The sequence below is a fragment of the Ictidomys tridecemlineatus genome, chromosome 10 (assembly GCF_052094955.1).
Source record: "Ictidomys tridecemlineatus isolate mIctTri1 chromosome 10, mIctTri1.hap1, whole genome shotgun sequence".
Classification (NCBI taxonomy): domain Eukaryota; kingdom Metazoa; phylum Chordata; class Mammalia; order Rodentia; family Sciuridae; genus Ictidomys; species Ictidomys tridecemlineatus.
The window spans coordinates 124290434-124317510 of NC_135486.1; the positions used below are offsets into that span (position 1 = coordinate 124290434).

Genomic DNA, 27077 nt, shown 5'->3' on the forward strand with positions numbered 1-27077 from the left:
CCAGTGAATCCTTCCCAAGTAAAACAGAATCCATCAGATTGGAACTGCTTCAGCTCTAGGTCTCTGAGCCTACCCTTCCTGTCTCTATCCAATGATAAGAGAAATCTTATTAATAGTTTCCAATTTTATTCCCTCTTCTTTGGTTGGTGCCAGGGATTGAACTTGGGCACTCAACCACTGAGCCACATCCCCAGCCCTATTTTGTGTTTATTAGAGACAGTCTCACTGAGTTGCTTAGCACCACGTTTTTGGGGCTTTGAACTCACAGTTCTGCCTCGGCCTCCAGAGCCACTGGGATTACAGGAGTGCGCCACCGTGCCCAGCTTATTCCTTCTTTATTATCTCTTTCCCTTTTATGTAATCAACTTTTGGGAAGAGGGAGTACTGGAGGTTGAACCCAGGAGCTCTTCACCACTGAACTACATCTCCAGTCCTTTTTTTGAGACCGTATCACCAATTGCTTGGGATGGCCTTGAACTTGTGATCTTGTGGCTCAGCCTTCCAAGTTGCTGGGTTTATAAGCATGTGCCACAGTTCTCAGCTGTCTTTTTTTAAGAGATGGGTCACATTGTATTGCCCAGGTAGGTCTTAAACTCCTGGGTTCAAGTGTTCCTCCTGCCTCAGCTTTTTGAGCAGCTGAGACAATAGGTGCCTACCCTTTTACCCAGCTTTTTTTTTTTCATTAGCCTGCCCCAATAGTACATAGAGCATATTTGAATCTTCCCCTTTTGACAAAACTAAATCATCAAACCTTCAGCTACTTTTCCTGTAGCTTGTACAACAGACCTTCCAGATGAGTTATCTACACTCACCTGCACTACTTCATTCTCCCACAGACATCACACACAAGATGAATGCACTTGATATCACAGCAGCATCTAGCATCTGACCACTCCCTCCTTCATGAAACTTCACCTCTTCATCTCCCAGACAAAACTTCCTTTTGGGAGATGGACATGGTGTCAAGGCCACCTAATCTGGTGTCTTTATTTTCAATGACCTCCCTGACCCTTCCACATTTACTTCATACTTAACATGTCCTGACTGGGGTGTCACAAATGTCCCCACTCCAGTTTCTATCCTGCCCTTCATCCCAATGTCCCTTCTCAGGGACACAGCCATGTGGTCACACAGCTAATAGTCCCATCTCTCCTTTCCCTCATACCTAGGACCACCCTTTGTCCTGAATTATAGGTCTTTGTTTTGGATGTTTTTTGTTTGTTTGTTTGTTTTTTTATCAAACCCAGAGCTTCATGCATACTAGGCAAGTGCTCCACCACTGAGCTACCCCTGCAGCCCTGAACTTATGGCTTCTCAGGGATGTCAAGTTCATCCTTTCCTGATCTCTCCAAGCTTCTTTTCTGCCTTAGATCCTTTAACCTGGTTTCCCTCAGTCCATCTCCCACCAACCTCCTTGCTTTTTGTTCCTAACATTCTAACCCAGGGGATGTTTGCAAACTGTAATGAGTGTTGCATGCAGTTTTAGGGGCTCTCTCCATGTTCCCCAGTCCTAATTTTTTCTTGACCTTTAAGACCCAGCTTTAACATTTCCAACCACGAACCTCTAAACTGCATCAAACTTCAGTTGAAACCAAACCACAACTGTTGAACCAGCCTGGCAACTTGTCCCTGCTCTGCCATTTGCTCCCTATATCTGCAAAAATGGAGACAAAAGGATGTTTTAAGGGTGAAAGTGAGCTAACACAAAATACTAAAAATTTTAACGGCTATACTTTTTCTTCCCTCCCCATACGCCAAGGTCATGCCTTGCTTACCAAAGCTTTGCAGAACGCAATACTATTTGTCTGGAACTTGCTCTATGCATCTTTTCAGATCTGAGGTTATGAGAACATGACAACCAAAGGCCAAGTGTGGATGATTCCCACCCCAGCCCAATTCCAGGAAGCATCTTTAGCCTTACAGCCCCACTTAGTTCCACAACAACCAGGAATGGAAAACACTCCAATCTTCCACCTCTCCCCTACCCACTCCACTCACAGGCACGGGTGGAGTGAAGATATAATACTTTATTCACTAATACGGGCCAAGGGGATGTAGTGAGGGGGAGGTGGGCACCATTTCCAGGGACCCTGGTAGGGTACTTTCCTTGTCTCCCAGACCCGGCTGCCGAGGAGGAGCCATCCAGGTTAACACAGCCAGGCTGAAGTTCCAACGTGGCCCTCCCCACTCGGACGCTTCCAACCCCACGCTGGCTCAGCTGCCCTCGCACTCTGGGCAGCGCTCGGTGGCATTGGCGGCAGTGGCGCCTGCGGGTAGCTTGAAGTCCCGGCCACAGCCGGCACAGATAAACAGGCGGCGCCGCATGTGCGCGCGACGGTGGCGGATGAAATGCGAGCTGAGGCGGAAGCGGCGGCCGCACTCCGTGCACGGATAGGGCCTCTCGCCTGTGTGCGTGCGCGCATGCTCTGCCAGATTGGAGCGATGGCCGAAGCGCCGTCCGCACACTGCACAGCGGTGCGGCTTCTCGCCAGTGTGCACGCGCCGGTGCTTGGCCAGTGCTGAACTCTGCGCAAAGCGCGTGCCGCAGTCGGCGCATGCGTAAGGCCGCTCGCCCGTGTGCGTGCGTCGGTGGCGCGCCAGGCACGAACTTCCGCCAAAAGCTCGTCCGCAGTCCGGGCACGCGTACGGCTTCTCGCCCGTGTGCACGCGCAGATGCTGTGCATAGTTGGAACTCTGCGCGAAACGACGGCCGCAGTGTGCGCATGCGTACGGCTTCTCGCCAGTATGACGCCGTCGGTGCTGCCGCAGGTTCGAGGCGGCGGAGAAGCGCTTGTCGCATTCTGGGCATTCGTAAGGCCGCTCGCCTGTGTGAGTGCGGCCGTGTTTGGTCAGCGCTGACTTCTGTGAGAAACGCCGGCCGCACTCGGTGCACGCAAAGGGCCGCTCGCCCGTGTGCGTGCGAGCGTGCTTGGCCAGCGTGGAGCGGCGCGCAAAGGCGCGGCCGCAATCCGGGCACGCGTGGGGGCGCGCCGGGTCGGCAGATGGCGCTGGAACTGGCACTGGCACTGGCACTTGCACCTCGCTGGGAACCTGCAGGGAGAGGGGGTACAGATCAGCCCTGATGAGCAAGCCTCCAAGCCAGAGACCTGGTCTCCTCTCACTACCTCTTTCTCAGCCTCTGTTCCCCATCTGTGAAATAGAAAACGCAAAAGTGCCTTCCTCAGAGTATGGTTGTGTGCCTTAGATGAAATAGTATACATAACTCACATATCACAATGCCCAGTGGCATTCCAGTTATTTTTATTAACTTAGCCAATATTCCCTGGGCACGTGCAATGTGCTAGACTATTCTAAACACTGGGAATTCAGCATTAACTAAAAATAAGTCATTAAAAAAAAAATCTCTGCTTTCAGAAAGAATAAATAAGGACTGCCCATGTTGGAGAGATGTTGCAAATTTAAATAGAAATGTCAAGATACCTTACTGACTTACAGGCTGGGGTTGGATGTTTGCAATTCAGCCACCAAAAGAGCTAAGGGTGTAGTTCAGTGATAAAAGCGTCCCTGGGTTCAATCCCCAGAAGCAGGGCAGGGGTGACAACACCTTACTGATACTGTAACTTGAGAGGGAGAAAAATGGATGGAATTGTAATAGTGGAGGGGATCTCTTAATTAGGGCCCAAGGCCCAGTTAGCACTTTGGTTTTTAATATTTTAATGTGAGATGTGGAACCACTAGAACAGTGGTTAAAAGCAAGTAAGCGACCTGATCACACATTTTAAAAAGGTTCCCTCATGCTGCTGGGGTTGAGAACCCAGTGAAGGAGAGGAAGGAGGGAAGAGGGCAGAAGCAGGAGCCCAGTGAGGATACTACTGTCATCTGGCAAGAGAAGATTGTGTCTTAGATCCAGGAAACAACTGAAAAGTAGAGGTGGTGAGAAGTGATCTGCCTCTGGACATATTTATCAATTTGAGACAAAAGATTTAATTACAGATTAGATATGGAATATAAAGAAAGAGGAATCAAAACGACTTAAAGGTTTGGGGGCTTAGAGATTGCAAAGGTGGAGTGGCCATTACATGCTCACTGAGTGAGGAAGGTGGAAGGAGCAAATTGAGAGGTGAGATCTGTTTGGGGCTAAATGGAGAATTCTTGACACATCTGGAGCTCAGAGGCAAGGCCTGAGCTGGAGATATTAATAGAAAACTGTCAACCTACAGACTGTTTTTCAAGCGTTAAGACTGAAAGGCGTTCACCCAGAGAATGGGCAGAGACAAACAGAAGAGGAGCAACCAGATGCAGTTAGAGAAGGAGGCAAGGCAGCTGGGCCAGGACCAGGTCCAGGATCTTTAATAAACTTTTAAGAGCAAGCACCTATCTTTTTTTGCTTTTTTTTTTTTTTAAAGCTGTGAAGAAAAAGCAAAACAAAAACAAAAATGCTATTTTGAGCCCTAAGTGGAAAAAAAAAATTGAAAATGAGCCTGTTTCATGAAGTCTTAGAGGAAAGAATGCTTTGTAAGAGACAGGTGAAGGGAAAACATTTTGTACTAATAGAGTGAAGAGTAATATTGAGGGCACGTTGCTCCCTTCTTAGCAAAGAGAGTGCTCACCCCAGCAAAGCTGATGTTGAATATCTACTGTAGGCCAAACAATAAAGAACATTAATTCAGCAGGTGTGGCGGTACACCTCTGTATTTCCAAGTTACTCTGGAGTATGAGGCAGGATGACTGCAAGTTTAAGGCCAATCTGGCAACATAACAAAATAAAGGGCTGAGGATGTAGCTAAGTGTAGAACACTCCTGGGTTCAATCCCCAGTACCATAAAAAAAAAAAAAAACACTATCAAAAGAAATACCTGGTACATTTAAGAACAAGACAGTGTTAGCTTCTCCTGTAATCATGTAATCAATCTATCACTATTCCCATTTTAAATAATCTATATTGAGATACAGATTAAGACAGGGTAAAAGTGACAGTAAGAGAATAGTGGGGCCTTCTCTCTCTGAAGCTGCACAAGGGCAACTTCAAGGCCTTCCAAATCCTTTGTCAAAAGAGAACAGCTTTGCCAGGCAGTGGCACTTGCCTGTAATTCCAATAACTTGAGAGGCTGAGGCAAGAGGATTGCAAGTTTGAGGTCAGCCTCAGCAACTCAGCAAGACGCTGTCTCAAAATTTAAAAAAAAAAAAAAATTAAAACAAAAAAAGGTCTGATGATGCAGTTCAGTGGTAAAGTACCTCCAAGTTCAAACCCCAGTACCTCCACTTCCCAAAAAAAGAACATCTTTGAATTCAAGCTGAAAAACAGGATAACTTGGGAAATTTAGCAACAGCCATAGGAACTCTGGACAATATATTGTTATAATTGTTCTATTTTATTATTGTCGTTAATCTCTTATGGTGCTTAAACTTCATGTATGTATCTGAAAAAAACAGAATATTCAGTACTGTCCAAGGTTTCATGCATCCACGGTGGGATTGAGGGGTGTCTTCCCCAAGATAAGAGGGACTATTGTAATCAACATCATAATGTTAAGCTTTGACAACAGTACTGTATATACATTATTGTATTAAATCTTCCTGTCACCCCCTTAATCAAATGTGACTTAACAGAGAACACTGAGACACAGGGAAACTAAATTCACAGGCCAACAGTGGGCGGGACAGACTGAAGTGCTTACTCTCCACCAGGAGGCTGCTCTCTGCCCTGAATTCACACAGCCAAGACATGACAGAGGCTGGACTCCAAGTCCCTGGCTTTCCCCAAGAGAAATTCAAGGTTAAAATACAACTTGATACTTAAATCAAGAAACTCCCCACAGCAGGTCTGGCACAGTCTGGAGGCAAGGTCACATATTCCAATTTTGCTCTGGTTTTGATGTCTCTTGGGTTTATTTCAACGTGTCAGCCATGGTGGAGACTGCATTTTTCATTATAGCTACATTTTTTCTGGACCTTTTTTCCTTGGCAACCCACCCCTCTGTTTTTAAATTTTTTTGTACTCAAGATTGAACCAACCCCCCCAATTTTTAAAAATTTTTTGTACTCGAGATCAAACCCAGGCCTTGAGCATGACAGACAAGTACTCTTGACACCAAGCTAAAATCCCCAGCCCTTGGCACCTTTCTTTAAGGTGACTTTGGCCAGCCCAAGGACTTGCTATACTGGCTTCACCAAATTCTTCACACAAGCATCCTGGCTATATACAATCGAGGAGGGGAGGCTTTGAGCATCTGCCATCTGAAGATTTTTTTTTTTTTTTTTTTTGGCACTAGGGAGTGAATCCAGAGGCACTTAACCACTGAGCCACAACCTCAGTCCTTTTTAATTTTATTTAGAGACAGAGTCTCACTGAGTTACTTAGGGCCTCACTAAGTTGCTGAAGCTGGCTTTGAACTCACAATCCTCCTGCCTCAGGCTCCTGAGCCACTGGGATTACAAGTGTGCGCCACCACCACCACGCCCAGCTTGAAGAAGAATCTTTTGAAGCAGCTGAGTCTAACTCATTAAGAACCCGGGTAATGGGGCTGGGGATGTGGCTCAAGCGGTAGCGTGCTCGCCTGGCATGCGTGCAGCCCAGGTTCGATCCTCAGCACCACTTACAAAGATGTTGTGTCCGCCGAAAACTAAAAAATAAATATTAAAATTCTCTCTCTCTTTTTTAAAAAAAAAAAAAGAACCTGGGTAAGTCACTCTCTTTCCCTGCCTCACCATCCCAAGAAGGCTAGGTAGGCTGAGTAAGATCAAACCTTCCCACTGGGTCTGGGATTCCGGCTCAGTGGTAGAGTGCTTGCCTCAAATGTGTGAGGTACTGGGTTCAAGTCTCAGCACCATACATAAACAAAAAACAAAAGTCCATTGACAACTAAAATGAATGAATTAAAAAAAAAATTCCCAACTTGAGGCATGCACAGCATAAGACACAAGAGTATTCTAAGTGGTATGTGGGCAAATTTTTACCTTATTATACTCATTATGTGTTTTCTGTATAAACATTAGAAAAATAATATATCACATGAAACCCATAAGTTCATAAATATTATTGTTTAGATAAGGCAAATTTATTTCAAAAATATTGTGAATCTGTTTTTAAAAAGTATTACTAAATAACGTGAATACAACATGTATGTGATATACATGTGACTGGAACTTGGCAAATACCAGACTAGGCAATCATGAAAGGCCTATGCAGTTCTCAAATTCTACAACTATTGTATTAAAAATTAAAATAAATAATACTTGCCCTGTAATAAGAGGAACTATGGAGATACAATATAGTATAATGTAATAATGCAGGCATTTGAAATTAATTATTAGGACAATTCCATGCCTAATTTTTTTTTTTTTCCAGTGCTTGGGATTGAACCCAGAGCCTCCCTCACACATGCTAGGCAAGTGCTCTACCAGTCAGTCATATTTCAACCCCTTAAATATTTTTTTAATTTTTTTTAAGTTGTAGATGGACACAATACCTTTATTTTATTTATTTTTTATGTGATGCTGAGGATTGAACCACTCAGTGCTTCACACATACTAGGCAAGTACTCTACCACTGAGCCCTAACCCAAGTGCCCCTTAAGTATTTTTTAACCAAGGCAAATATCCCAGTTTCCTCCTTAGTCACTACTTTTCTAATTATTAATAATAACAATATCACTTATTGAATATTCACTATATGCTAGGAATTCTTACCCATGTTCTCATTTTTTTAAAGCACTTTATAAACTCTCTCTCTATATATATCTATGTAGTTTTTTTTGTTTTTTTTGTTTTTTTTTTTTTAACAGTAGTGGGGATGGAACTCAGGGCCTTGTGCATACCAGGCAAACCATCTACCACTGAGTTACACCCCCAGTACTCCATGTTCTCATTTTAAATTCTCACAATCACTACAAAAAAAAAAAAATTGTTTTAACAAGATCCCTAGGTGATTTGTATGCATGTTAAAAATTAAGTAATCTGCCAGGTGTTGTGGTACACACCTGTTAATCCCAGCTATTGGGAGGCAGAGGCAGAAAGATCAGAAGTGTGACCAAGGCCAGCCTGGGCAATGTAACATGACTCCATCTCAAAAAAAGGAAAAATAAATTAAGCAATTTGATATGGAAGAGAAAAGAGCTACTCGTGGAGAAAGGAGATAGAAAGATGAAGAGGGTTTTATAGGCTGAAATCATATGGGTAAGACCTCATAGGTGAGAAACGGTTATGTCAGTTTAAAGCTGCACATGGGATGAGTGTTGAAGAGTTAGAGAAGCCAGAATGACATGAGATCACATGGTGAGGAGCTTTGAATGCCAGCCTTAGAAACAGAGACTTCATCCTAGGGAAACAGAAAACCCTCCAGGGTTCAAGCCAGGGCAAGACAGCCATAGATGTGTAAAGAGGCCTGAAAAAATCTTTTCTACTCCTTAAAGACAGATTAGATTTAGATAGGCAGAACGAACACTCTTGGGCTGGGTTTGTGGCTTAGTGGTAGAGTGCTCGCTTAGCACGGGCAAGGCCCTGGGTTCAATCCTCAGCACCACATAAAAATAAAGATTAAAAAAAAAAGAATACATTAGTCCCTTTAAGGTCTGTTCTGGTCGGTGATTGGTCATGGGTCTGAGTGATAGCTAAGAGTCACAGCATTGGAAAGCTTTTTTTTTTTGATATTATGCATTGAACCCAGGAGTACTTTACAATTGAGCTACACCCCGGACCCTTTTATTTTATTCTGAGACAGGGTCTCACTAAATTGCTGAGGCTGGCCTTGAACTTACAATCCTCCTGCCTCAGCCGCCTAAATCACTGGGATTACAGGTATGCACCATTGCACCCAGCCTGGAAGGCAATTTTGAAATCACTAACATACAAAAACGAGACTCTGGGAGGTCACACAGCAAACCACTAAGCTATCTTGTGAGCAGAGTGCTAAATGTTCATGGGATATGTATACTCTGGCATTCAAAGATCTTATATAATTATCCCATTTTACAGATGAGAAAGCTGAAGCAAATTTAATAAATGGTAGACTTATTGATACCACTTACAATCTGGCCCAACATACCTTTGTGACTTTCACACCAAATCCTCCCTATACCCCTCAGCTCCAGCCAAAACTAGTTGAGGTTTCCAAATATCCCTTTCTCTCCTTCACTGCCACTACTACTTTAGAGCAAGTCACTAGCCTTACCTGGCCTGGTGTTCCCATAGCAGCCAATCATTCTTCTGAATAGAAATCCAGTCATGTCCCTTCCCTGATTTAAGGCTTCCAATGGCATCACTTAACCTAACACATAACCTGCAGGTGGCTACCCTGGCTTGTTTCAATGCCTTTTATGCTGTGGCCCCACCTACCTTTTTAGTCTCAACACCTCTGAAGTTTATCTTTTGTAGTTTCCTCTTCCTGGAGTGCTCTTCCTCCTCCTCCATTTGTTAAACACCCACTAAGCCTAAAGGTCCCCATCAAACATTATCTCTGTGAAGTCTTCCCCACTGCCTGGGTTGTCTGCCTTCAGTCCTCCATCTAGGCCTCCATGTTGGTTGCTCTGTTCATCCCCAGTCCTCAGGGTTCAGCCCAGAAAGACCTTTGATTAAAAATGAATTGGAAAATCTCCTAAAGGACAACTGAGCCCAAGGTACTGAACTTCAGGGAAGAGACCAATTAATAATAATAACTACTTAAATAATGTTTATTATGTGCCAGACAGTTTTAATTCTATACACATATTCATTCAATCCTCACAACTTCAAGAAGTAAATGCTATTATGGCTTCCCTTTTACAAATGAGGAAACTGAGGCATAAAAAAGTTACGAAACTTATCCAAGGTCACATGACTGGTAAAGTGATGGAGTTGGAAATCCACCTTAAGTTTAGGACTCTGTACTTACAGGCAAAAGGAGGAGATCAGGGATTCACAGGGCAAGAGAAAGCAGGCTGAGCTAGGATGATGGGCCTGAAAAGCCCAAGAAAATAGAACTAGATAGTTATTTAAACTGGAGACCCAGGGAGCCAGTCCCCCTCCCCTTAGGATCCACCATGCCCACTAGGGGGCAGCAGAACTTCCTTTCCCTGATAACTGGGCCCTGAGAGTGGCAGTACAGAAGGAGCCTTCCAGCTAGATTGAGTGATACTCAGACTTGGGGTAGCCAGAGTACTGTGCACCTCTGGAAAGTGAAAACATACCTGATGGCAGCTAGTGTCTTCAATGGGAAACTCAGTTCACTCTGTTGTTTTTAAAAACCTTCATATAGCCTCAGGATAAAACTTGGACTCCCTTTGTGGCCTGACAACCAACCTACTCTTATCCATGCTACAATTTGATGGAACTACCTGCCCTCATTGCTCAGAGTCCGGCTCCTTTCTCTGCTTCCCTAATAGAGCCAGTCCCTCTGCCTAGGGATAGTGACCCAATTTCAGCCCTCAGCCTCTTACTGGTCTCAGATAAGCCATCCCTTTTCTAAATTTGAGACCTTGGCAAGTTGCCAAACTGTCTCCCCTGTAAAACAGAATAAATACTACCTGTATCATCAAATGGAGGTGCTTGGAATTGTGTCTGGCAGAAAGTAAATTGAATAGTTAGCCATTGTTACTGTTGCCTAACCTGACTCCCCCTCCAACCCCAAGTCTGAATTAAGTTCCCACCTTGGGCTTCATCATCCCCTGTGCTTGCACCCATCATACAAGATTGTGACTACATGGTTACTTGTTGGTCTAACCTTGCCAGACACCAAGTTCTACGGGAATCCTACAGTAGAGTTTACTGTCCAGTACCCAGTATGGAGCCTGGCATACACAAGGAGCTAGATAGACATCTATATGATGGCAGATGGCCAACCCTGAGACTTTGGGTTTGAGAGTCAAGGGAGATTAGGGCAGGATCCCTGATTGCTGCCTGGGGAGGTTGAACCTGGACTAGATTTGGGGGCTGTGGCCCCAGGGTGTGTGTGTGTGTGACACGTACCTCCTTGTTGTCCATGGGGATCTTGAGTTTCACCACCTCATACTTCTCCTCACCCTCCTCCTCCTCACCCTTCACCAGCAGCACCATCTCCTCCTGCATCTCTTCCTCCTCCTCCTCCTCTGCCTGCTGTTCGCCAGGCATCTTGGTGTCCTGAGGCAGGGAGCTGGATCAGAGGCTCAGGACCCGCCCCCCCAACATGGCCCTGGCCCAGGCAAGGCGGTGCAGCCGTGGCTTCCCCCGCCCTGCCCTGGTCTCCGAGTATGGCCCTCTCCCATTCACCCCTGCCCAGCCCACGATCCAGCACTGTCCAGTGACCAACCCCGGAGACACCCACTCATCCCGGCATTCAAGGCCCAGAGCAGTTCGAATCTCCAAGCCCCCGCGAGTCGCCACCCTCCTCGCGCTGAGTCACTCCCCAGAGCCTGGGTCGGCGACCTGGAGCGCTAGGGCAAGGGCTGGAGGCGGGATTGGGCGGAGACCCTAGGGAGAGGTGCGCACTCACCAGCGGGAGGTTCGGCGCTCGCGCTGCCCCAGGCCTAGGCGCGGGGCGGTTGGGCACTCTGCGAGGCCGCGGCTCCGGGGGCGGGGCGGGGGCGGGGCCCCAGAAACAGTCGTTTATTGGTCCGAACTCAGAGCCCCGCCTCCAGGGGAGGAGCCCAGAGAACCTAGGCATCCGGCCCAAACCGCCAAGGGAGGGCGGCGAGCTGGGACCTGGATCCCTCCCTAGAATCCTAACTGTTAAGGACCCGGAGCCACCTAAGCCCAGCGTTCAGGGTCCTCGCCACCGCTACCTATCCTCAAGGCTAGTCTCCGGGCCTGGCTCGTTAGTTTTCTCTACGCCAAATGTGTCTGCACCGCCCGAAATAGGCCACGTGCGCTCCCACCCCGGCCTGGGCCTCTCGCTGGCACCCCGCCTGGAGGGCGGACCCTGTTGCCTCCTCACCTCTTCCCTCTTTCTTTCCTTTGCCCTTTTTTCCTTTCCCCACATCTCCTTTCCTTATCCCCTGGCCTACGGGATACCTTACTTCTTGAATACATACTACCCGAAGCAACAACCATGCAAGTTACCGCTGCCATTTATTGAGTTCTGTGACTACTATGCTCCAGTTATGCTAAGAAGTTTTACACGCTTGATTTCCTTTGATCTTCACAGTAAGGATCATGGCCCGTTTTACAGATGAGCTAAATGAAGTTCTGGGAGGTAAATTGCTTTGCCTAAGTTATACGGTAGGAGTGTCATAGCATTCCTGATAATTGGTAGCCCAGAGGGAAAATTAGAAGCTCTCAGGATATTTTTCTTTCTTTTTTTTTTTTCTTTGTGTGTGTGTGTGCGCTGAGGATTGAATCCACAGGCAAGTTACCACTGAGCTACATCCCCAGCCCTTTTGATTTTTTATTTTGACACAGGGTCGCACTAAGTTGTTTAGAGCCTCCCTAAAATTGCTGAGGCTGGTCTTGAATTCACGATTCTCCTATTTTAGCCTCTGAACAGCTGGGATTATAGGCCATGCTACCACACCTGGCAACTTTTAAAAATTAGTTTTGTGAGCGTGGTGGCCCAGGCCTATACCCCAGAGACTCTTGAGGCTGAGGCAGGAGTATCTCAAGTTCAAGGCCATCATGGGTAACTTAGTGAGACACTGTCTCAAAATATAAAAAGGGCTCTGGATGTAGCTCAGTGGTAGAAGATCTTTGGATTCAAACCCCAGTATCTATCTATCTCTATCTCTCTCTCTCTCTCTCTCACACACACACACACACACACACACACACAAAGTTAGTTTCAAAACAGAAGAGAGATCTTTTACAAATTTTAACTTACAACATTTAATATGTTGGGGATATGGGGGCTGAGATTGTGGCTCAGAGAGGGCTCGCCTACCATGCATGAGACACTGGGTTCTATCCTCAGCATCACATAAAATAATATACTGTGTCCACTTATAACCAAAAAAAAAAAAAGTGGGATAAGGGAGCGTAGCTCAGTGGTAGAGCATTTGCATAGCATGACTAGGTTCAATCCGCAGCAGTAAAAAAAGAAAAAGTTGGAATATTACATATAGAAATTTCCCACTTCTCTTGAACAAGCCAGCACGTACCTAATTCTCCCAATTTATGAATGGGGCATCTAAGATTCAGAATGGAAGAAAAGAAATAACATGCAGTAAGTATTTACAATGTTGTTTCTTTACAATAGTCCTATGGGGATCAATATCTCCATTTGACCAAGGAAAAACTCAGCCCTAAGTAATTTGCTCAAAGTCTCACATCTCGTAAGCAGCAGAGTCCAAGCTTGTTATTCTATTGCACTAAATTCTATCTTGGTAATGAAATTACACCAAGGAAATTCGTGGCAGATTCAGGACTCAACTGGATCATCCATCTGCAAAGCCTGGGGCATAATTTGGAGTTCTTCCACAGTACATGTACAATTTTAGTTCTTCCACAGAGCTGAGAGAAGAGGGAAAAATGTCCAAATATCACATGCGAGAGAAGAGGGAAAAATGTCCAAATATCACATGCGAGATTCCTCCAAAACTACTTTGTGTTTTTTTCCTTTTTTTTTTTTTTTTTTTGGTACTGGGGATTGAACCCAGAGGCACTTTACCACTGAACCACATCTCCAAGCCCTTTTATTTGTTTGTTTTCAGGCAGTGTCTCAATAAGTTGCTTAAGGCCTTGCTAAATTGCTGAGGCTGGCCTTGAACTTGCTATCACCCTGCCTCAGCCTCCCGAGTTGCTGGGTTTACAGGCCTATACCACCACGCCCAGCCTTGTGTTCATTTTCTATTCAAGTATTTAATGAGTTCTACTGTGTGCCTGAAACCATTCTAGGCATAGTGAATAAAACAAAGAAACTGGTTTATGTGGCATTTAAAAAGGTGTAAAAATTATAAACATGTGACGTGACAGGGAGTGTAGCTCAGTCATGCAGTACTCACCTAGCAGGTGTAAGGCTCTGGATTCCACCATGAAAAAAAAAAGTGAATAAGCAAATAAATATGATAATTTATGAAAAAATAAGGGCAAGATGATCCAATAGGGAGTGGCTATGGTTGGAGGGTTTCTTTAATGTGGCATCTCTGAAGAAATAATATGAACCTGGAATGATTAGAAAGGTTAACCATTTGAAAATCTGGAGGAATGTTTGAGACAGAACTGCAGAGGCCTTGAAGCATAAAATTGGCATGTTTAAGTCAGGTACTGAGTTATGCACCTATAGTCCCCATCCACTCAGGAAGCTAAGGCAGAAGGATTGATTGAACACAGGAGTTCAAGGCCAACATAGGCAACATAGCAAGACCTGTCTCAAAACAGAGAAAGGAGGAGCTGGGGCTATATCTCAGTTGGTAGAGTGCCTGCCTTGCATGCACAAGGCCCTAGGTTTAATCCCCAGCACCACCAAAAGAAAGAAAAGGAACTCTACATGCCTCAGAAATAGAAGATTTGTGTTACTGGATCTGAGTGTACTAGCAAGGGTAAATGTAGTAGACAAGATGCAGTAAGTAGGGATCAGATTATAGCTTCATCTCCAACAAAGGCAGAGAGAATCATTGAGGAGACTCAGCAAGTGAAAGGAGGCACCTACTGTGACTAACACAAGGAAAAGGGGCTCCATCCAATTGCTCTGCAAACATGTACAGTTATCTGTTTGCAATCACATGTGGTTTCTGCTCTTGAGAGTCTCATACTCAATAGAGTAGAAGATTGTGATAGGGCTGTAGCTGTAGCTCAGTGACAGAGTTCTTTTCTAGTGAGACCCTGGGTTCAATCCCCAGTAACTAAAACACACACACAGTCACATAGATTGTGCTAAAAATGCTTAGCATGTGCAAGGCCCTGAGTTTGATCTCCAGCACTGATTAAAAAATTGATATAATTATGAATCATCTGTGAACACACAAAAAGGACAGTAGGCAAAAGGACAATAGGTCTTTGGCAGAAGAGTAGTGGAATGAGTGAACAACTCCCTGAGAGGAACAGGCATTGGGTGCAGGCCTCTCTGAGATAAATGCCAAGGGGATAAATGTGAAGGGCCTTCAAAGAGGGAGTGCAACAGATGGCAAGGAGTTTGTGGGATTGTAAACTCTTATGAAGAGCAGATCATGTTTCAGGGATACCCTTCACAAAAGCATTTAGTGAAGTCTATAGATGCTAGGTCCTTCCTAGGACTAGGAGTAGAAAATTGAATTTGGAACTTGACTTCATTCTTTTATTATTATTTTTTTAATTGTCAATGGACCTTTATTTTATTTATATGTGGTGCTGAGGATCAAACCCAGGGTCTTACAAATGCCAGACACCTGCTCTACCACTGAGCCACAACCCCAGCCCTTGACTTCATCTTGAATCCCTGAGGATTTCGTGCGTTCTTTTTATTCTGCATAAAACAAATCATCTCCCATAGTTTTGTTTTTCTTATTATTTGATTTTTTTTTTCCTTTGAGAGATGGGGTTTTGCTTTGTTGCATAGGCTGACTTCAAACACCTTCAAACACGTAGGTAAAAGAGAACATCCTGTCTACAGGCACCGCCAACGCACCTAGCCTACCACTGAGCCACATCCCCCAACAAAGGAAACAAAATTTAAAAGGCATAGAGCTGAAACCACACAAATGTTAAGCCGTGAATGCCAATCAAGTGTTAAGCTTTACAGAGAGGGAATGGGAAGATAGGGCAAATGTTTTCCATGGCGGGGGCGGGGGATGTAACTTGGCCAGATGTAGTTTTACCAAGTTCACTGAAATTAGCTTGGAAGCCGAACTGATAGAGTAAAAAGACAGGGAAAACAGCAAGGATGATCTTCCAAAACCTCCGAAAAGACTCCATTCAGGCCAATGGATACCGGTGCACCTTTAGCCGGAAGTTGCTTAGAATCCCCGCCCTGGACGCAAAGTTCTGGGTATTCAGCGAGTGCACTTTGGCAGGGGTGGAAGGATCGGTAGGGCCCTTCTTATAGTAAGCTTTCACTGGTTTCTAGGGCAGCGTGTCGGGTGGCTAAAATCTCGCGTGAACTTCCATCCAGGACTATTCCCGCTCGACCATTAGCAGAGAACCGGACTGGAGAATTTGCAAAGCAATCAAATATTGCTTAGAAGGATGAAGGGGCGTAATGTTTTTAGTTCCCAGCCAATCAGGGGAGTTCCTCTATTTCCTTCCTCCCTATTGGCGTTCTCCTTGGAACAAGTCAGGAATCGGAGCCCTGCTCCTGAGGATGTGATGGGTGCTGGTAAATTCGGTTGTCCTTTGCAAGGGATTAGAAAGCAACCTGTTTAACCCTCCCTTTGGACTTTGCAACCAAATGATGTTTCTTGATACATAAAAGGGCCCCAGGGAAGCAGAGTTTCCCAGTGTCCCCATAGGTCGTGCATCTGTGTTGGGACTTTCTGGGCTACATGGGTCTGCAACACTTAGGCAAGCTAACAGCCACTTCTCACCTATTCCCCGTAGCTTGCCCTCCCTCCCTCCCTCAGCGTCGCACAATTTTCCTTTTAAATATCATATTCCAGGCTGGTGCCTATGGGCTGTTAGACCTTAGGCCTCTGGCATTTGTTGACGAATCTGAATCTGGTAGCCCTTTTAAAACCCACTGTGAAAGGCAGAAAGTGGCTGACCCTGCCAGGATAACCTATTTAATGGGACAAAGAGCACAAGGGACCTGCACAAGTTTACAAATCCTTTGAGGGCTTTGCCTGTGGTGTCACATTTATACTCTTTCAACCCTTGTCCTGCATGTACGTACACGTGTATACACAACCACACACCCCTACAGAGTCCAAGCCTCAGACAAGAAACAGTTTATTAGTAAGGAGACACATGAAAATGTGGCTGTCAGGCCTTGCAGCATCCCTAGCCTCTGGGGCTTCTCCTCTCTCTAGTCCTGCCCTTGCCCAATCAGCTGGTTTCTGCTGATGGCCACCAGAACCCAGATGTAGCATTCAGGCTGGATGCCATGAACATTCCTCCTGCTATTTCACCAGTGACCAGGTGTCAGGGTGGGTCCAGGTCCTCAAGGGACATAGATCTAGGTTCTATCCAAGAGTGCTCTTCCTGGCTAAGACCATGTCCAGTGACCCAAGGTTAGGAGTTGATCTACCTACCATACAGCAATACTGTCCCCATCATGATGATCAAGATGCCCTGCCTCATTTGACACCATAAATTCCAGATTTCCCTTTGCTGCACCTCATAGGGTCAAACAAACTGATTCAGGGTGTTGGTCTCCCACGGCAAGTTTGGGAGGAGTAGTTCTTATCAGTCAAGCAGCAGGAATTTGGAGTTCTTTAAAGAGTTTTCAGGCTAAGGCCAGTTTCTAAATTTCAAATTAGTATTTACTGAGTGCTTACTGCGTGCTAGGCAGTGTTCTAGAATTTGAGGGTGTAGCCCATACTGGCAAGGTCCTAACACCAAGCCAGGACAGTTTCCTGAGCATCAATGTTATGGTCTCCAATTTCTATCTATTCATTCCTTTCTCCCATTTCTTCCCCTTCGTTTCCCTCCCACCACCTCCCAGGCCCTTTCTACTCTGCTTCAGCAGCAGATAACCCTCCCTTTGGTTTCCTGGGCTTCCACCTTCCCTGGACCCTATCATTCTAGTCCCACTGGTGGTTCCTCTTTGAGAGGCCTTGCCCGACCATCCCCTATCCCAAAGGGCCTCAGAACCAGGTGCCCTCGCTGGTGCTTGATACGGGCAGAACTGTCACCAAAACCCTTGCCACACTCTGCACACTTGTATGGCTTCTCCCCAGTATGTGTGCGCCTATGTTTGACCAGATCTGAGCTCCGGGGGAATTCCTTCCCACAGAAGCCACACACGTGGGGCTGGCTGGGTCCAGAGGGCTGGGCCCGGACTCGAGGTCGAGGAGCCGTGGGTGCTGGGCCAGGTGGGTTATGTGGCCGTAGGAGAGTAGATGGTGGTGGTGGCCGGGCACGTTCACCACGGTGGGTTCGGAGGTGCTTGACTCTGGCCGAGCTGTCAGCAAAACCCTTGCCGCATTCAGGACAGAGGTAGGGTTTCTCCCCAGTGTGTACTCGATGGTGTTTCACCAGGTCAGAGCTTCGGCGGAAGCCCTTGCCACACTCGGGACATTTGTGAGGCTTGTCACCAGCCAGTGGTGGGGGTGGCTCCCCAGCCTGTGGGCCTCCAGGCTCAGACTCCAAGCCAGGCAGGCCAAAAGGCCCATCGCCAGGGTGTGAAGGGCTTCGAGGTGTCAGTGGGGGGCTGGTGCCAAGAGGAGGTGGAGGTGGGCTGGGGATCAAAGGGGCTACAGGGTAAGCAGGAAAGCTGAAGTCCTGGGGCTCCATGTGAGTGAGGCGGTGGCGAAGAAGTGTGGAACTGAGGCTGAAGGTGCGGTCACATTCTGGGCAGGCATGAGGTCTCTCGCCACTGTGTGTGCGGAGGTGCTTAACCCGGGCAGAGCTGTCAGCAAAGCCCTTGCCACATTCAGGGCACAAGTAGGGCTTCTCTCCTGTGTGCACCCGCAGGTGTTTCACCAGATCGGAGCCCCGGGCAAACTCCTTTCCGCACACATCACAGCCAAAGGGTTTGGGACCCAGGTGACTGCGTTGGTGGCTCAGGAGGCTGCAACTTAGAACAAACCGTTTGCCACAATCAGTGCAAATATATGGCTTGTCCTGGGCCTTGGGTCCCTGTGCAGTTGTTGTGGCTGCTCGAGATGGCTGCCGGCGGGGCACCACTGGCCGGGGGGCTTGCTCCCCGCGGTGTGTCCGCTGGTGCTTTATGCGGGCAGAACTGTCACCAAAGCCCTTGCCACAGATGGCACACTTGTAGGGCTTCTCACCAGTGTGCGTTCGCTGGTGTTTCACCAGATCAGAACTCTGCCGGAAACTCTTGCCACATTCACCACAGATAGTGGGGCGCTCACCAGCAGGTATCCGAGGCCGGGGAATCTTTGGGGGACCCTGGGCTGGTGGCCGGGCCCTATAGGGTTTCTCACCACTGTGAGTTCGCTGATGTTTAATGCGGGCTGAGCTATCTCCAAAGCCCTTGCCACAGACCCCGCACTTGTAAGGTTTCTCCCCTGTGTGAGTCCGCTGGTGTTTTACCAGATCTGACATCTGCCGGAAGCTCTTGCCACACTCACCGCACACCGCAGTTCGATCACTACTAGCCTGGCCCCAGCGTGGTTCTCCCAGGACCCGGGGGCCTCGATTCCGAGGCTGAGGCTTTCCTAGTCCCTCTCTCTGAACCCATAAGTCATCCCAGGTCTGGATACCTTCAGGTTTGAGAGAATCATTTCCTACTTCATGACCTGAGGCCAAATCTTCTTCTTCCTTGAACCCCAAGTCATCCTCCTCTGGTGGGGTGTGTTCAAACACATCTGACTGAGAAATCACCACATTCTCACTCCCTAGACCTAGGAAAAGAAAAAGGAATTGTAGCTCTCACCTTTTGACTTAGCCTCTTTGGTGTGTGGTGCGGGGAGGGGGGAGTGCTGGGAATGAAACCCAGGGCCTTCAGCAATCCTTCTACAGCACTGAGCTACACACCCCACCACCTCTCCAGGAAGACTTCCTTGACAATGGATCTCTTTCTCCTCTGAACTTTTGAAGCACTTATTGTCTGTGCCTTTCAATAACAATGGTAATGACTTCCTTTTACTATGTCCTAAATATATGTCAATATATTTAACTATATGCAAATATATATAACTAAGTAATACTGTATCCTTGCAAACAATCCTAGAAGGTAATACTATTATGTTACTATCCCCATTTTACAATCATGGAAATGCAGAGAATATAAGTGATTTGTTCTAAGTTAGAAAGTAGCCAAGCCAGTTTTTAACACAGATCTGTCTGAACCCAACCATGTTTTATTGCCTTTATATGGAAAACTTGGTATATGCTCTTTCTATTGTACTTTGTTATATTAGCCTATACTGTAATTTATTACTTCAGTCTTCCTGTGTCTTCTCACATACATCTCTCAAGATGCTTAGGGGTGGTGGGAGAGATAAAGTATCAGTAATTATAACTGTGGGTTCAGAACAATTATAGGGCTTCTACAATTGCTGTGCGATGTCACAGCAGAAGAAACAAGGAGACAGAGAATGGCATTCACAGCAAAGAGAAAATCATGGAGAGGAATGGAAGATAAAGCTAGAAACGGTTGTTGGGACTAGTTTGAGCATGCAAGATTTGGATTGAACGCTAGGCTAAGTATAAGGCTTTAATTAGTAGCCAGGGGGGAGCTAGGAAGGTTTTTGAGTAGAAAGACAGGATTAGAACTGGAATTGGATCAATTTGCCTGCAGAGTGCATCACTGGAGAGAAAAGGGCAGAGGTGAAGACCGTGGGGGAGGGGAGGAGTCCTTGAGAAGATGCCCATAAAGGCCTGGCACACAGTAGGTACTCAGAAACGTTGGCTCCTTCCTTTGGTTTTTGCTCCCCTCCCCCTCTCTCCTTGGAGACACAGCTTACGTCCAATTTTTCTCGGTGGGGCAGAGCCCAGCACTGGAGTCCCCACCCAGCTATTACCTGTCTGTGCAGCGCACGGCCGCGACTCTCACCTGTGCGGGCGCTTCTTAACCGCTCCCTCTCCTCTGGGCCACGGAGATCCGAACCCCAGGGTTCTACGGCGCGTTCCATCGCCAGTACGCCGCCCTGGGCAAGGGGACAGACACATAATCCTGTGGTCACCACAACCATGTGCGGTCCGCGGACCTTGCCGCTGCCCTCTGTCGGCCGGCGCGGGCACCCGACACCGGGCGCGGTTCCCGGTAACTCCCGCCGGCGCCACCGGCCACCCCTGCACCTGCTGCTCCTCCTCCCAGCACACAGCCGTCCCTCTCACCTCGTCAGCCGCCTCCAGCTCAGCCACCCGGTGCCCTCCCAAGTTCCTCTGCAGGGTGCGGGTACCCGAGCTACCGGCGGCTCCGAGATGCGGGATCCGCGCCAACACGGGAGGGGGCCCGGTCCCAGGCGTCCCGGGGGCGGCCGCCGGGGGCGGGGACGGGAAGCGGAAGCGCTGGGGCGTACAGAGCCGCTCTAGGATCTGGGAGGAGCTGCACGCCAGTTAGGGATGCCGGTGTTGGCGGGAGCTCTGTGGCCCGCGGGTGGCTGCGTGCAGCCTGGTGGGCTACTCTAAGCCGAAGATAGTGGCCCGAACTCGGTGGTATTAACCGTGTGCCTCCTGGGCTGCAGCTGGGTGATAAGGGCTGAAGACTCTTCCTAAATGTCGCTGTGTCTCTGGCCACCGGCGCAGACCTCGGGGGCTGGCGGGCAGCGCCAGCCACCCTAGCCTGGGAGAGACAAAGAAAGAGGAATCCGGAGACGGACCCAGGGAAAGGATTGGGGGAGAGACCAAGGCAGACAAAGGGCGGCGGAGACCCCAGACGGGGCGGGGCGGGGCCCTGAGACACGGGAAACAAAGCCCGGCTGGTCCGAGAGGCCGAGTACCGCGGTGGGGGCTGGGCTAGGGGAGACCGAGGCAGGAGCAGGGACTAGAGGGGAACGTCTGGTAAATGCTGCTAGGGAGAGGGGGCAGATGCAATCAGACCTGCAGCTCCCAAATAGACCCTGAACCAGATTCACACAGTCTTAATGTAAAAGCCCTGAATCAAAAAGGGCTCGGCTGATCAAAAATACAGGGGCAAAAGATTTGCCATCAGAAACAAGAGATGTAGAAAGATATAAGAGATAGCTATAAAGGCATTGAAGCAGTCTTAGGAGCCATAAGAAAAAGAAGCAAGCAGCGTGGAGGGAATCAGACCCAGAGTCAGAGAAACAAAGGACAGCAGTCAGTGAAAACAGGCAGAGACAAAGACAGAGACACAAAGAAAGAAGCTGCTAGAAAGACTGGGGACAGGCTGACAACCCTGCAAAAGCTAAGCCCAGAAAGAGGCTGAAGAAATAAATCCTTTTTCCATCCTGGTGGGGCCCTGGCTAGGGCTATGTTCTAGTTAGGGGACCCAGGACCCTGGAAACATGCTTCCAGGATCTGCTTTTGTGGGGAGAGAGACTGAAAGATGTCTTCAGCCCCTTTGCCAATGATGAGGAGGGATAACCACTTTTTTTTTTTTTTTTAAATTCTTCACAGGAGCCTTAGTGCTCAACTGGATGATTGGCATAAGCAGTTGACAAATTCCAGATCTGACCTTGGAGTACTATCAGTTTAAATAGGCAAGCACACAAATCTTTAAAAATAGAGTTTCTTAGCATGCAATCAGATTGGATCCCCAGGACAGGGGGGTGGGGGGGTGTTAGAGAACTGTAAGGGTGACAGTTATACCAACCTGTTCAAGATAGTGTAGGAGAGCTGGAAAAGTTCTAATACATGGGTCTTTGTCTGATAAACATGGAGGCTCTATATTGATCATAATCCCCAAAGACAACAACCACCCCCATATTTCTGATTGTTGAAGTCACAAAAGATCAAAATCCCTAAAGTCTAAAATCCTAAAAATCAGGGCTGGGGATGTAGCTTAGTGGTAAACTGTGTGCCTGGCATGCATGAAGCCCTGGGTTCCATCCCCATCAATGCAAAAATAAATAAATAAACAAAAATAAAAAAATCTGAAAATCACAATCCTAAAAGATTAAAATCCAAGGTATTGAAATCATGAAAGAAAGTGGAAATCGTGAAAACTGCAATGCCAATTTAAAAAAGAGCCAGACCTGGTGGCAGACACCTGTAATCCCAGCAGACTGGAGCAGCAGGATCGCAAATTCGAGGCTAGCCTGACAATTTTGTGAGATCCTGTTTCAAGATATACGTAAACACTTAGTTGATAGAGCAGTTACATCGAATGCACAAGGCCATGGGCTCAGTCCTCAGCACCAAAAAAAAAAAAAAAAAAAAAAAAAAAAAACCAGGATAAAGTGCCCCTGGGTTCAATCCCTAGGACTGCATTAAAAAAAAAAAAAAAAAAAAAAAAGCAGTAAAATACTGAATTCTGGGAAGGAATTAGTGTGTTGTTTTTTTTTTCCTAAGAGACCAAGTTTCAGTGTGTTATACAGGCTGGCCCCAAACTTGGCTCCAAGGAACTTATCTTCCTCATCATTCTACTGGGTAGGTAGAACTATAGACATTCACCATTGCACCCAGTTTTAGGTTATAAGCAGGATAGCTGCATCATGTTGAGCAGAAGAAACACCTAGAAACTTAGTAAAGCATTATTTTGGGTGTGTCTCTGAGGATGTTTCCAAAGATAAATGTGTGAACCCAAGTGGACTAAGTGGGGAAGATCTGCCCTCAAACATGGGCAGGCCTCATTCCATACATAGGCTGGAGGCCTAGAGAAACAAATACAGAAGGTAAGTGATCTCTCTCAGAGCTGGGATAGAGTTTTTTTCTTCTATCTAGACACTAGAAGTCCAGACTGGCTGACCTTTGGACCCTAGGACTTAACACCAGCACTTCAGGCATTCTTCAGGTGTTCAGCCTCAGAAGAGTTCAGGTGGTTAGCCTCCAATTGGGAGTCAGTGTCTCTGGTTCCAAGATGAAGCCTCTGGCCTTAGACTGAACCATGCCAATGGAATCCTAGGGTCTCTAGACAGCCTGTGGTGGGACTTCTCAGCCACCACAATCATGTGAGCCAATTCAATTTAAATCCCAAACCATAATGACAGATTTGGAATTAGGTGGGATCAAGCATTCTAAAAGTGAATTTCAAGATGTTACCAATAACGTTCATTTTTTCCATTCATACCAATGCAGAAAAGTCAGATGGGTAGATTGATAGGCCATGTAATATGGCAAAGAAGGAAAATTTGGTTTAAAAATCATTTGTCTATATTGGCATTCCTTCCAGCTGATGAAATTCCATGAGTTCTCTCTCTCTCTCTCTCTTTTTCTTTCCTTCCTTCCTTCCTTCCTTCCTTCCTTCCTTCCTTCCTTCCTTCCTTCCTTCCTTCCTTCCTTCCTTCCTTCCTTCCTTTCTTTCTTTCTTTCTTTCTTTCTTTCTTTCTTTCTTTCTTTCTTTCTTTCTCCAGGGATTGAACCAGGGGCACAATCACATCCCCAACCCTTTTACTTTGAGGTGGGATCTCACTGTGTTGCTTAGGACCTCACTAAGTTGCTGAGGCTGGCTTTGAAATTGTGATCCTCCTGCCTCAGCCTCAGAGCCACTAGGATTTCAAGTGTGTACCACCATGCCTAGCCCGAGGAGCTCCTAATGAATTAAAGTTGTATTTGCTTGAAGAAGCTAGTTAAGTTTTACACTGATGTGTTTGAAAATAATTATAAGAGCTAGGGGTACAGTTCAATGGTACAGTACTTGCTTGCCACACATGAGACCCTAGGTTTGATCCCTAATACCACAAAGACAAACACAAAATTATGTTTAAAGCAGGATAAGAAGTATGGGTGTTGCTGTTCACTCACCAGTATTGTTTCTGCCAAATTTGTGGTCTGCTATGAATACATTCAGAATGGATTTCTGCATACCCAAAACAACACAGAAGCAACACATGGGAAAATTTAGTAGATAATGACTGTGTTGGTGTCTATGAAATCATAGAATGATTTCAAAAAGATCAGTGCTACATAGAAAATGAATGTGAAGTAGCTGTGCGACGGGGTGCATGCCTGTAATCCCAGTGACTCAAGAGGCGAAAGCAGGAGGATCAAAAGTTGAAAGCCAGCCTCAGCAATTTAGCGAGGCACTAAGCAACTTAGCAAGATCCCGTCTCAAAATAAAAAATAAAAAGGGCTCAGTGCTCAGTGCTATGTGGCTCAGTGTTTAAGCAATCCTGTGTTCAATCCCTGGTATCCCCCAACCCCGCCACCCGAAAATAGCACAGAACATACATACAAAGTGGCAAAAACGGGTCTTCTATTTTTTTCTGGGTACTGGGCACTTTTCCAAGCTATATCCCCAGTCCTTTTTTATTTTGACACAGGGTCTTGCTAAGTTGATGAGGTTGGCCACAAACTTCCAATCCTTGTGCCTCAACCTCCTGAGTTAAACAGGTATGTGCCATCATGTGTGGCTTGCATGCTATTTAAAGGCTGTTCAGTAATTCTGGGAAGGGTTGGGGATGTGGCTCAAGCAGTAGCACGCTTGCCTGGCATGTGCGGGGCGCTGGGTTCCATCCTCAGAACCACATTAAAATAAAGATGGGTCCACCGAAAACTAAAAATTAATTTAAAAAATAATAATAATTCTGGGAAGATCAGAGTCTGAACCCAGGGCAGGAGTTGGAAGCTATGGAGAAAAGGAGACCAATTTTTTTGATGGAAATCAACTGGATATACTTGTGGAGGGTGAGGATGAGAGGAGTTCAGAGTGATGTAGGGTTTTTTTGTTTTGTTTTGTTTTGTGGTGCTGGGGGTGGAACTCAGGGCCTCCCAGATGCTAGGCAAATGTTATACCACTGAATATATTCCTAACCTCCCAGAGTTTTAACTAAGACATTGGGGCTGCTCAGTCTGATGAGAAATGGAGGAGGAGGGGCTGTGGTAGAGTGGGAAAGATATAATCATCTCTTCCCTTTATATCTAAATACTGTTTCTCTTCTGGCACTTTTAGCATGAATGCTGTGAGTCACACCTACTTGTGGCTGTCTCTCTCCCCAGAGGACTGAAATGCTGACTTAATTCACCCTGTCTGGATCCTTGGCAACTAATCCACAAGAGCAGTCACTGGATATTAGCTGGCAGAACTACTATATCGCTCAGCTCATGTAATAATAATAACTAGCATTTGCATGAGCTCATCTCATATGCCAAAGCACTATTCTAAGAGTTTTGTGTATTAATCCGTATTAACCCATGTGCCGTAGTATGTCTTTTCTTTTTTTTGCAGTACTTGGGATTAAATTTAGAGCACTTTACCACTGATCTACATTCCCAGCGGCTTTTTTTTTTTTTATAGAGTCTTGCTAATTTTTCAAGACCAGCCTTGAACTTGGGATTCTCTTGCCTCAGTCTCCCAAGTCACTGGGTTTACAAGCCTGTACCACCAACGTCCGGCTTGCTGTAATCTTGGTTATGTCCCAGGAGGGAAATTATTTGTTTATTTATTTAGATACTGGGGATCAAACCCAGGTGTTTTACCACTGAGATACATCCCCAGACCTTTTTAGGGGAGTACCGAGGATTGAACTCAGGGGTACCTAAACACTGAGGAACATCCCCAGCCCGTTTTGTATTTTTTTTAGAGACAGGGTGTCTCACTGAGTTTCTGAGGGCCTCCCTAAATTGCTGAGGCTGGCTTTGAACTCTTAATCCTCCTGCCTCATCCTCCTGAGCTGCAGGAATTACAGGAATGTACCACTGCACCCAGACAGACCTTTTTCTTTATTGGTACTAGAGATTGAATTTAGGAGTACTCAACCACTGAGCCACATCCCCAGCCAATTTTGTATTTTATTTAGAGACAGAGTTCCATTGAATTGCTTAGCACCTCACCATTGCTGAGGCTGGCTTTGAACTCTTGATTCTCCTGTCTCAGCTTCCTGAACCGCTGGGATTACAGGAGTGCACCATCAGCCTGGCTTCCAGCCAGATCTTTTTTTTTTTTCTTCTTTTTTTTAGTTATAGGGAGACACAATATCTTTATTTTTATTTTTATGTGGTGTTGAGGATCAAACCCAGTGCCTCAAGCATGGTAGGTGAGTGCTCTACCTCTGAGTCACAACCCAGCCCCCATCCAGACTTTTTAAATTTTATATTTTGAGACAGGGTCTTGCTAATTTGTGAGGGTAGCCTTGAACTTACAATCTTCCTGCCTCAGCCTCCCAAATGAGCTTCTGTGAATACAGACATGCACCACTGAGCCCAGCTTAAGGGAGAATTATTAATGGTACTGTTGTACAGATGAAGAAACTGAGTCACCAAGAAGTTAAAGTAAGACATCCAAGGTCACATAGCTAGTAAGGTCACACAATTCTAAATAACTGCATGTCTCTATAGTCATATGTACCTTGAAAAACCTACAAGGAAGTTCCTGTGAGAGAAAGACCCAGAGAGGCAATTTTTTTTTTTTTCTTTTTGGTGGTGCAAGAGATTGAACCTAGGACCTAGCAATGCTAGGCAAGCATTCTACCAGAGTACATCCCCAAACCGAGAAGCAACTTTTCTATGGTTACATAAGGGAAACAGTGTTAGAAATGAACTTTAAGTAAGGATAAAGTAAACACATGGCAGCTGGGGATGTGGTTCAGTGCTTGCCTAGCATGTGGAACTCTGAGTCTGAGCTTCAGGACCAT

General features: G+C 46.3%; 2 protein-coding genes and 1 long non-coding RNA gene across 7 annotated transcripts; 1 reads left to right on the plus strand and 2 right to left on the minus strand.

Moving 5' to 3' along the window:
• Positions 1-1951: 1951 nt before the first annotated feature.
• Znf771 (zinc finger protein 771) lies at positions 1952-11590 on the minus strand. 5 transcript variants are annotated; one of them, XM_078024054.1, is made up of 4 exons: positions 11405-11590; positions 10903-11052; positions 10461-10494; positions 1952-3051 (listed from the first exon to the last, which is right to left on the minus strand). In XM_078024054.1, the coding sequence occupies exons 1-4, from the start codon at positions 11573-11575 to the stop codon at positions 1982-1984; spliced, it is 1425 nt and encodes a 474-aa protein (XP_077880180.1). In that variant the 5' UTR covers positions 11576-11590; the 3' UTR covers positions 1952-1981. The 5 variants fall into 5 exon arrangements, with proteins under 5 accessions (XP_077880180.1, XP_013213439.1, XP_040133150.1 ...); XM_013357985.4 differs by lacking the exon at positions 10461-10494 and having other exon boundaries at positions 2008-3051; XM_040277216.2 differs by lacking the exons at positions 10461-10494; positions 10903-11052 and having other exon boundaries at positions 2008-3051.
• A 5087-nt stretch (positions 11591-16677) lies between these two features.
• Positions 16678-20948, minus strand: Znf48 (zinc finger protein 48). Its single transcript, XM_013357980.4, has 3 exons — positions 20719-20948; positions 20435-20528; positions 16678-19280 (listed from the first exon to the last, which is right to left on the minus strand). The coding sequence occupies exons 2-3, from the start codon at positions 20511-20513 to the stop codon at positions 17491-17493; spliced, it is 1869 nt and encodes a 622-aa protein (XP_013213434.1). The 5' UTR covers positions 20514-20528; positions 20719-20948; the 3' UTR covers positions 16678-17490.
• Positions 20949-22728: 1780 nt separating this feature from the next.
• Positions 22729-25707, plus strand: LOC144367497 (uncharacterized). The gene is made up of 2 exons (XR_013426936.1): positions 22729-24837; positions 25397-25707. It is a non-coding gene; the product is annotated as an uncharacterized LOC144367497 (long non-coding RNA).
• The last annotated feature ends 1370 nt before the right edge of the window (positions 25708-27077 follow it).

Bases quoted from the DNA above. Each gene is read 5' to 3' on its own strand.
- Znf48 (XM_013357980.4), bottom strand. From the start codon at position 20,513: ATGGAACGCGCCGTAGAACCCTGGGGTTCGGATCTCCGTGGCCCAGAG. The intron at 19,281-20,434 runs GTGAGAGTCGCG...TTCTTTTCCTAG, and splicing joins GTTAAGAAGCGCCCGCACAG to GTCTAGGGAGTGAGAATGTG.
- Znf771 (XM_078024054.1), bottom strand. From the start codon at position 11,575: ATGCCTAGGTTCTCTGGGCTCCTCCCCTGGAGGCGGGGCTCTGAGTTC. The intron at 11,053-11,404 runs GTGAGTGCGCAC...TCCCTGCCTCAG, and splicing joins GAGCGCCGAACCTCCCGCTG to GACACCAAGATGCCTGGCGA. The intron at 3,052-10,460 runs GTAGTATTTATT...CTCTCCCTGCAG, and splicing joins ACCTCCATTTGATGATACAG to GTTCCCAGCGAGGTGCAAGT.